We start from the raw sequence: 10,789 nt of genomic DNA, 5'->3' as shown, positions 1-10,789 counted from the left end.
GACTCACCGCAGGGAATTCTAGCCCATGATAACAGCCTACATTTGCCTAGCACATTGCAGGCTGCAAAGCTTCCTCCCACGTGCAAACGCGCCACCTTGGAGCCCTGTGAGCAGGCAACACCTCGCCCATTTTACAGAGAGGGGACTGTGGATCCAAGAGATGGAGAATCTTGCTTGTGATGCCCTGAGCATGCCTCAGCTTGTAAGAGGCCTGCCCGCCTTGGGACTCCATCCTCTTTCTTCTCAGCAGAAGCCGAGTGGAGAGCAGGGCCCCAATGGACTCAGGAAAGATAACAATGTTTTGGAGAAAGAGGCTGGGCTGAAGCTTGGGACTCAGCTGATGATGGGATTGCTGGGGAGGTGGAAGGGGGTGCAGTAATTAGAGAGAATGCTGAAGGAGGATGGAGAGTTGGGACTTTTTCTAAATCCGGCTAAATCTGTGCTACATTGGCTTAAGTGGCTGCGGCGGGAGCAGGGATACGAGGAGGCATGTGATGGAGGAACACCAGCTGAGACCCCAGGAGAGGAGGGAGAGAAGGGGCGGAGGGGTTGGATGCTCACGTAGCCAAGGGCCCTGCCTGACCCTCAGTTGCAGGGATTTCTCCTTCCATTACTGTATCCCGGGCAGAGTGGGCACCATGGCCTCTGATGCCCTCCAGCAAACCCCTCTCAGCTCAGAAAGTTCTAGTAGTGTGGGGGTGGGGGAAGGTGAGATGATGGGGGGCATGGAACTTCTGACGTGTTACTCCTCCCCCCTACTTCTCCACAGATTGGTTTTGGTGTTTGTGGTAAACCCAGTGACATGGGGAGGTGGCCGGGAGAAGGACCTGGCCAGGTCACCCAGCCGGGTTCCCAGCCTCCATAAAATGGGGTGTGGAGGGCGCCTCAGCAGCTGCCCCACCATGACCTCCCGGGCCCTCTTGCTCCTTGCCTCGGCGCTCCTGGGCACCCCAGGTAAGGACATCCCCCTTGGTGCAGATGCTGACAGCTCCTTCCGGCCCTGCCTGGTGAGCCCCGAGCAGGAGCACCACAGGCTCCCTGGGTCTCCAGGACCTCACCAGCCTTCTTGCCACCGTCGTGGAGGCTGGGCCTTTCTCTCAGAGCCAGGTTCAGCGCCAGCCTGTCAGTGACCTGGCCGACGGGGAGAGGCAGCTAGTAGGAAGGGAGTGAGCCCTGGCCGGGGCTCCAATCCTAGCTCTGCTGATCATGCTGTGTGGCCTGGGTCCCCCTTTCCCTCCTGGGCCTCTGCCTCTCCATCTGTGTCATGAAGGTCGTCGACCCTCATCAGTGGGTCTGATGTTTCTTCTGGCCCACAGGGGCTAGGATTATGACAGGGCTTGTGAGCGAGGGGGGACCTCTCACTGCTCAAGGCTCACCTCCTGCTCCTTGCACCCCTCCTCTCACCCAGTCCCTGGCATCACTGTGAGCTCCAGGGGCTTAGTGAGGGTAAAGACACTTCTGGAAGGGAGGGTGGATTGCATTGGGCCACCTGACATGAATTCTTTTTGGGAGGCAAGAGAAAAAGAAAGAATCAGAAAGAGAATATCTTGAAAGAAGAAGGAAGTTCCCTTTGAGACGAACCCCTAAAACTGTGTGTGTGTGTGTGTTTGTTTGTGTGTGTGTGTGTGTTTGTGTGTATGTGTGTGTGAGAAAGAGAGAGAGAGACAGAGAGATGGGAAGGGGGTGCATGGGTCGGGGAGAGGTGAGTCTCTTCCTCTTGGCTTTCCGGCAGGAACTTGAGAGCCTGTGTCTTTGGCTGAGGGTGGCTCAGAGCGGCCCCAGGGCAGAGTGGGAGGAGAGGCCTCCAGGACTCCTCACAAGGCCCCACTCCTGTCCTGGGCCCCAGTCACCTCCTGGGCTCCCCACCAGCCAGGAGAACTGACTTTTCCCTCTCCTTCCACCTGCGGGGGGATGCTGATGCTGTTTCTTCCCCAGGTCTGACCTTTTCTGGTTTGAACCCTGAGAGCTACGACCTGGCGACAGCCCACCTGTCTGATGGAGAGCAGTTCTGCCAGGGCCTGACTCAGGAGGACCTCCAGGTACACAGCTGGCTTCCTGCTCACCTCCCACAGTACCTCTCCTTTCTCTCCTCCCTGTATAGCGCCAGGGGCGAGGGCTGGGGATCTCCAGTGGATGGGGGAGGGGGAGGCAGGGCTGAGAGCTGAAGATGCTGGTTTTATTCACACTCATTCCTGACTGGAGGGGCTGCAAGAGTCTGGCTGGGCTCTCCCCAAAAGGGTCCTCTGGGGTCTGACCGGAGGACAGAAGAGGGGCAAGTGCTGGGCTGGGAAAGGTGTTGTGGGTGTGGGGACAGGTTCCGGGGTCTGTCAGCCCGTCTAAGACTAGCAAGAAGGTGGGCAGGGGCCAGCCAGTCTGGTTCAGGCCCTTAAGGGCGGAAAGATCGTAGATGATCTTGCCGGCCTCGGAAACACCCAAGGGCCCCTTTCTGGGGCCCTTCCAAGGGCTCTCGGGGTGTCTGAGAGACCACCTCGAGGGACTTCCTTTCCTGACAGGGTGACCTGCTGACGGAAAGAGAGCGGCAGGGCATCGCCTGTTGGTCTTGTCGGAAGATACTCCAGAAGCTGGAGGATTTGGTGGGAGAGCAGCCCAATGAGGTGAGGCCTGGACTGGTGGAGGCTTCTGCCCGCTGTTCAAGGGAATGGGCAGGGGCCCAGAGCACCCAGCACAGCTGGCCTGGAGCGGGGCGCTGGGGGAGGGTCTGACCTCCGGCTGCGCCAGAGCTTCCCAGCAGGGGCTCTGTGGGCCCCTCAGTGTCTGTGGATGGACTTCAGAGAATCCCGTGAAATTGGGACACTGTAGGAGAGGGAAAGTGGGAGGAAGAGTGTGCATGGTTCCCATCAAATTCTCAAAGGGAACTTGTCCCCAAAGAAGGTAGTCCAAGACAGAGCTTTGAGGGGCTGGTTCCAGTGGGGGCCTGGGTCAGGACTGATAAATCCCAGATCTGCCACTTCCTAACTGCACGGCTTGGGCAAATCGTTCACGCTTTCTGAGCCTCAGTTTTCTTATCTGCGGAATGGGACGGATGATGACCCCTACCTCCCAAGCTGCCTATGCCTTTTCAACAAGCCAGAGGGTAGGATGTGCTGAGCTCCACACCTGGCACTGAGTAGGTGCTTAATGAGTGGATGTGTCACTACCAAGAACCCTTGTTTCACTCTCTCTCCATCTCTCTCCTTTGCTCCCCCAACCTGCTCAGCATCTTGGCACTGTGGGGCCCACCCTCGGCCCTGGGTACTCAGATTTATCCTTCTCCACTGGGATGGCAGTAGAAGATATTCCAAAATGGAATGTGCCAAGGCTCCAAGCTCTGACCCCCTCCCGACCTTTCCACACACCCTCTGTAGGTGGAGCGCCCCAGCCAGGCCCTTGACCCAGGAAACTATGTAGGCAGAGCCTTGAATGTGGGTCTCGTAGCCGTGGGCTCCATTCTCCACACAGATAACAGGGCGCGTGTGTACAGGGGGCTGAGACTCTGGCAAGGCCAACTGTCTGTCTCTCAAAAGCCCCTACTGGCCAGGCTTGGGCCAGGGCTTTGGGGACTGGGAGTTGGGGCCGAGCCCTGTCTCTCCAGTCTCAGCTCCCACAGCTAGCTGGCACTGGCTTCTCTCAGCCAGCTCTCATCACCAGAGCTGCCCAGGGCCCAGAGCTGCTGAGTTCTATAGGGTGACAGAGCTGGGTAGGGCTCATCTGATTCTTTTGTCCCATCCTGGTGCCGCTGCTACAGGCCACCATCAACGAGGCTGCATCCCGGGTGTGCAGGAATTTGGGGCTCCTGAGAGGCGCCTGCAAGAAGATCATGAGGACGTGTCTTCGTCTCATCTCCAGGGACATCCTGGCTGGCAAAAAGCCCCAGGAAGTCTGCGTGGACATCAAGCTATGCAAACATAAAGCAGGTGAGTACAGAGGTGACAGCAAGGACTCATTCTGGAGGGCCTCAGACAGCCTCCCCAAGAATGTGCAACATGGTTTAAAAACACAGACATGTTTTTTTTTTGCTCCCCCAACCTGCTCAGCATCTTGGCACTGCAGGGCCCACCCTTGGCCCTGGGTTTATCAGATTTATCCTTCTCCACTGGGATGGCAGTGGAAGATATTCCAAAATGGAATGTTCAAAGACTCCAAGCTCCGATCCCCTCCTGATCTGTCATGGAGAACTTCATAGGCAGCTCACGTGTGTGCCTAGAAGCTTCCTTGTTATGACACATTACTCCCCCTACTCCCAACCCTGTGGAGAAGTTGGGTAGGTGGGCTTTAGCTAGAAATGTTTGAGACATAATCATGAAGAGCTTTGAGAAATACTCTTAAGAGCTTGGGGCCTGATGATTGTCTGGGGTAAAATCAGGTAAAATCCTTCTCTCCTCAGCTGTGTGACCTTGGGCAGGTAACTTGCCTTCTCTGAGCTTCAGTTTCCTCATCTGTGGAGGAGGGATAATAATCTGTATTTCTGAGGGTGGAATGAGGATTGACGGAGATCATTATGTAAAGAGCTTGACGGCAAGGAAATGCCTCCTGACTGGGATATTCAAGAGGCGGCAGAGCCCTGAGCAGGCTCCAACACCCCAGCTCAGCATAGGTCCCTGGGGATGGGAGCAGAGGCCACAACCTTCTCCATGATACTAGGGGCCTGAGAGCTCGGTGTGAGAATCCTGCCGGGCGGGGATGGCTCTCCTCGCCTCTTCCTCCAGCGCTGCCCAGGCTGTGCCCAGAGAGAACAGGCCATGGCTGCAGGAGATGGAGCTGTGAACGACTGTGGTAGCTCGCCTAGCCCTCACTGATGCTTCAGGACCTGATGCTGACAGATGTGGGTCAGCCCGTGTGAGGTCCCCATCATTTCCTGCCATTGGAGCCTGTGGCTTTTATCTTCAAAGCCCCACAACCCACACAGGTTTCCAGGATGTGACTCTGGGTGTGTTCAGCAGGGACAGGTGGCTCTGAGTCCCCGTTTCCCCCGGAGACCTCACACACTTGCCCACAGCTGGCTCTTCTCTCCACTCCAGGTCTCATCTGAGCCTCTGGGAACTCTGGTCCCGCCTTGGGGAAGATGCATGGAAACTCCAGCAACCTCCCCAGCTCCTCCCTCCCTGAGTCCGGAGTCTACCCTCCCGTCCCTCTCATCTAACCCCTTCCAGTGCCTTCCCGTCTCAGGAGAATAAATTGTCATGCAAGGTCTTAGCTGCAGTTTCTTTTCCATGGGTGGATTTGAGGGGAGGGGCTCCGGGGCATGCTCGGGTGACTCATGCATTCATTCAATAAACATTTGCTGTATGTCCCATACACTGTTCTAGATGCTGGGGATTTAGTGGTGAACAGACCACCTTTGCAGCTCTCACACTTATAGTCGTGAAGTACTTACACTAGAAGTCACTAGAGCCACGTGATGCTCCAGGAGGCTGGAGTCCATGGTGCATACACCCCACGACCCTCTTAGACCCGTTCAGGAGACCCGCAGGGTTAGAGTTCGAGTTCTTTTGGTCATAAGGAACAGACACTCATCGTTTTGCTTCTCTTGGCAGGCAGCCTCTTTTGCTGTTTTGGCAGAGTGTATTCTTTAGGATCCTTTGGTTGCAAGCAACACAAGTCTTAGCCCATGCTGGCTTGAATAAAAAAGGTAACTTATTGGCTCAAATAATGGACCAGTCCACAGATAGCCTCAGGCACAGAATGATCCAGAAATTTGTGGTGTCACCAGAGCTCCAGTCTGCTTTCTCTGATATTCTCTCAGTTCTTCCCGCCTCAGTAGACTGAAATGGACCTCAGGCTAGCTTCCTTCTTGGCCGCAGAAATGGCTGCATCAGGTTAAAACGTTCCATCTTTGCAGTCTGTCATCAGGAGGGAGAGAGAGTTGTTTGGTAGCCTCTCTTCCAGGAGCTCTCTTGGAAGAGAAAGGGAGCTTCTTTCCCAGGAGCTCCATCAGACATGCCTCAGTTCTCATGGGCCTGAATGGGTCAGGTGTCCATCTTGAACCAGTCACTATGTCCAGGGGCCTGGGATACACGGATTAGCATAAGCCAAGTCAGGGCATACCCCTGGGGCTGGGGCAGGTCCATCTGGTCCTCATCACTTGGTTGAGAATGAACAGGAAAATCTTGGAAGATATTGTTGCTGGAAGAGCGTCTGGGGGAACACCACCTCATCGGAGCAGGAGGTGGGGATGTGACGTCAGCAGATATGGACAGCTTTATTAAGGGTTTGCTGTAAAGGGTTGGAGAGGAATGGGGTAGAGCTGGAGGCCATGTGGAATTAGAGGTGGGGTCTGTGCTTAAGGGTTCCCATACTGATGGGAATGGCCCAGGGGGAAGGGAGAGAACAGAGCCGGGAGAACGGCAGCAAGGAAGGCCTTGAGAAGGAAGAGGATGGGACCAGGGCACAATGGGGGTCAGCACGGACATCTAAAGATGGCACTATAGGGAGGTGGCCTCACTCTTAGGAATAAAAGCAAGAAAGGGCAGAGGACCAAGCCAGCTTCTGGTAACCTCTCAGAAGGGAGCAGGAGTGCACTGGCTTCAAACACAGACTCCTTTTGCGGTACCTGCTCAACCAGAGTCCCTTCTTAGTTTAACATTTCCTCTCTCATCCATGGGGGCAGCCCTCGGATGCCGAGCTTGTGTCATGTGACCTCCCTCCCTCCTGGCCACTTTCTAGACCCCTGACCCAATCTGGAGCAAACGACTCTGTCTCCCGGGAATTTGGGATTACCCCCATCTTAGTCCAAGCCCCCTCAGTCAGCCTGGCCAGGTCCCCACAACTGATCCCCAGTGGCCTCCAGACGCCTCCCCCCCCCACCACCACTCGCTCCTCCAAATCCCTTCTCTACACAGCAGCCAGAGGGCCTTTAAAAACGCAAACCCCCTCTCCTCACTCTGCTGGGAGAACCCTCCAGTGCTTCTCCCAGAACCCTGGACGAAGTCCCGACTCTGTGTTAGATCCTGGCGTCAGAATGGTAGGCAAATGAAATAAGACACCTGCCTCAAGCAACTCAAATCTCAAAAATGCTCATAACATTATCTTAAATTTACCCGGCACACTAAATCGCCTCTGTTCTGAAAAGAAGTGAAAATTACTAATTTTATTAAATTGTATCCCCCGTGTACGCGTCTTTTTAGCATGCTGGGTGATGAATTAGGAAGTCGACATGAAATACTTCTGCTGCATCTGGAGGTTTGACGGTTCTCTCGAGGAGAAGTGCTCGTGCCATAGAGTTGCGAGCTGAACTGTCTCCTATCATCAGGGGACACTGTTTTTTAAATTGTGGTAAAAAAAAATACATAACATAAAATTTGCTGTCTTAACCATTTTTACATGTACTGTTCAGCAGTGTTAAGTATATTCACATTGTTGTGAAACAGATACACAGAACTTTTTTATCTTGCAAAACTGAAACCACATACTCATTAAACAACAATTCTCCTTTTTCCCCTCCCCCTAGGCCCTGGTAACCATCATTCTACTTTCTGTTTCTATAAATTTGACTACTTTACATACCTCATATAAGTGGAATCATACAGCATTTGTCTTTTTGTGAATGGCTTGTTTCACTTAGCACAATGTCTTGGAAGTTCATCCACGTTATAACATGAGATAAGATTTCTTTCCTTTTTAAGGCTGAATAATATTCCATTTTATATATATATTATATATATATATCACATTTTATTTATCCATTCATCTGTCCATGGACACTTGGGTTCCTTCTACCTCTTGGCTATTGTGAATAGTGCTACCATGAACTTGAATGTGCAAATCTCTCTCTTTCTTTTTTTTTTTTGAGGAAGATTAGCTAACTACTGCCAGTCCTCCTCTTTTTGCTGAGGAAGGCTGGCCCTGAGCTAACATCCATGCCCATCTTCCTCTACTTTATATGTGGGATGCCTACCACAGCATGGCTTGCCAAGCAGTGCCATGTCTGCACCCGGGATTCGAACTGGCGAACTCTGGGCCGCCGAGAAGTGGAACGTGCGAATTTAACCGCTGAGCCACCGGGCCGGCCCCATACAAATATCTCTTTGAGATCCTGCTTTCAATTCTTTTGGATGTATACCCAGAAGCGGGATAGCTGGATCATATAGTAATTCTATTTTTAATTTTTTTCAGGAATCACCATAATGCTTTTCATAGTGGTTGCACCGTTTTACAACAGTGCATACTTTCTCCACACTTGTCATTTTCTGTTTTTTTATAACACCCGTCATAATGGGTGTGGGGTGATATCTCATGGTTTTGACTTGCATTTCCCTAAATGATTAGTGATGCTGAGCATCTTTTCATATGCTCGTTAGCCATTTGTATATCTTCTTTGGGGAAATGTCTATGCAAGTCCTTTGTCCATTTTTTAATTATTTGACTTTTTTTTGTTGAGTTGTAGCAGTTCTTTCATATTCTGGATATTAACCCATTATCAGACACATCATTTGCAAATATTTTCTTCCATTCCATAGACGGCCTTTTCACTTTGTTGGTTGTGTCATTTGATGCATAAAGTTTTTAAGTTTGATGAAATCCTACTTGTCTATTTTGCTTTTGTTGCATGTACATTTGGTGTCATATTCAAGAAATCATGTCAAATCCAATATCATGAAGATTTCCTCTGTTTTCTTTTAGAAGTTTTATAGGTTCGAGTCTTACACTTAGGTCTTTGATCCATTTTGAGTTAATTTTTGTATATGGTGTAAGCTGAGGGTATACCTTCATTGTTTTCCACGTGGCTATCCAGTTTTCCCAGCACCGTTTGTTGAAGAGATTTTAATTCCCTTTTACGAGCACTTTCTTACATATGGTCTTGCAGAAGATGATTAGCAGGAAGGCAAAATTTCTCAAAAGTGGTCCACATGTTTAGATATCCATGTGAGTGGAAGGGGTAAGATAATTTTTAAGTGCAGCCTGTTAGCATGCTTTTTATATAGATTTTAAAGTAGTTACACAAAAATAACCTCCAAGTCAGTTTAATCAGCTTTACTCACCTAAAAATACGGTTATAAGCCTAGTTCCAGCCACTGATTAATTTTGATCCAGTGAACTCTGGTGTTGGACAGTCTGAGTCATTTTCAAAACGGGGGTCTATCGTATTGAGACATACCTCAGTTTTGCTCCCTTTTTTGGTGAATTCCTTAGGATTTTCTATGTAAAGAATGATGTTATCTGCAAATAGAGAGAGTTGTGTATCTTCCTTTCTAACCTTGCTAGCTTTTATTTCGTTTTCTCACTTAATTTTCCTGGCTAGAATCATCAGTACAATATTGAATAGAAGTCATGAGAGCAGACGTTCTTGTCTTGTGTCCTGACCTTCGGGGAAAGCATCTAGTCTTTCATCTTTATGTGTGACGTCAGCTCTGAGCTTTTCAATCCTTTATCAGGTCGAAGAATTTCCCTTCTGCTCCTAGTTTGTTGAGTGTTTTAACATGAAGAGATGTTGAATTTTGTCAATGTTGATTTTGAATGTTTCTGTGTCTATTGAAAGGATCGTGTGGCTTTTATTGTTTGTTCTAAACATGCGGTGAATTACATTCATTGATTTTTAGGTGTTAAGTCACCTTGCATTTCTGGATAAATGCTAATTGGTCGTGGTATGTAATTCTTTTTCTATGTGACTGGATTCAGTTTGCTAGGATTTTGTCAAGGATTATTGCATCCATACTCTTAAGAGATACTGGTCTGTAGTTTTCTTTTCTTGTGATATCTTTTTCTGGTTCTGGCTTCAGGGCATCCTTTTCTATTTTTGGGGGGAGTTTGTGAAAAATTGGTATTAATTTTTCCTTTAATGTTTGGTAGAATTCATTAGTGAAGACATCTGGCCTGGGTTTTCTTTGTGGGTAGTTTTTTGCATTACTAATTCAATCTCTTCACTTGTTATAGGTCTATTCAGATTTTCTACTCTTCTTGAATCTGTTTCAGCAGTTTGTATCTTTCTAGGAATGTGCCCATTTCATTCTAAGTTGTCTAATTTATTGGCATACAATTGTTCATAGTATAACTCTTTCTTTCTGAGGTCAGTCATAATGCCCCTTCTTTTATCTCTGATTCTAGTAATTTGAGTCTTCTCTCTTTTTTTCTTGGTCAGTCCAGCTAAAATTGTCGCTTTTGTTGATCTGTTCAAAGAATTAGTTTTTGGTTCTGTTGGATTTCTCTAATGTTTCTCTATTCTTGCTTTAATTAATTTCTGCTCCAATCTTTATTCTTTCCTTCCTTCTGCTTGCTTCAGGTTCAGTTTGCTCTTCTTTTTCCAGAGCCCTAAGGTGAAAATTATACTATAGTTTTGAGATCTTTTTCTTTTTCAGTATAGACATTTACAGCTAGAAATTTTCCTCTAAGCCCTGCTTTCGCAGCGTCCCAGAAGTGTTCATATGTCTTTATTTTTATTCATCTCAAATTATTTTCTAATTTATTTTTTATTTTCTTTTTTACCATTGGTTGCTTAGGAGTTTGTTGTTTAATGGCTTACATATTTATGAGTTTCCCAAATTTCTTTCTGCTATTGATTTCGTTTTCTTATTTTATTCAGGTCACATTGGTTTATAACATTATATAAATTTTAGGTATACTTCATTATATTTCGATTTTTGGCTAGACTGCATTGTGTTCACCACCAAAAGTCTAGTTTCTATCCGACACAGTACACATGTGCCCCTTTATCCCTTTCACCCTCCCTCAACCCCGTTTCCCTCTGGTAGCCACCAATCTGTTCTCTGTATTTATGCGTTTTTTTTGTTTGTTTACCTTCCACATATGAGTGAAGTCATAGGTAATTGTCTTTCTCCGTGTGACTTATTTCTCT

At 48.8% G+C, this 10,789-nt stretch overlaps 1 protein-coding gene across 1 annotated transcript; it reads left to right on the top strand.

The window, feature by feature from the left end:
• Positions 1 to 863: 863 nt before the first annotated feature.
• Positions 864 to 5,189, top strand: GNLY (granulysin). Its single transcript, NM_001081929.3, is given in 5 exon segments — positions 864 to 954; positions 1,936 to 2,039; positions 2,514 to 2,615; positions 3,746 to 3,914; positions 5,019 to 5,189. Coding segments are annotated over 5 exon segments (438 nt in total). The 5' UTR covers positions 864 to 902; the 3' UTR covers positions 5,030 to 5,189.
• The last annotated feature ends 5,600 nt before the right edge of the window (positions 5,190 to 10,789 follow it).

Source organism: Equus caballus, chromosome 15 (assembly GCF_041296265.1).
Source record: "Equus caballus isolate H_3958 breed thoroughbred chromosome 15, TB-T2T, whole genome shotgun sequence".
In the NCBI taxonomy this organism is placed as follows: Eukaryota; Metazoa; Chordata; class Mammalia; order Perissodactyla; family Equidae; genus Equus; species Equus caballus.
This window is presented reverse-complemented; position numbering and strand designations above follow the sequence as displayed.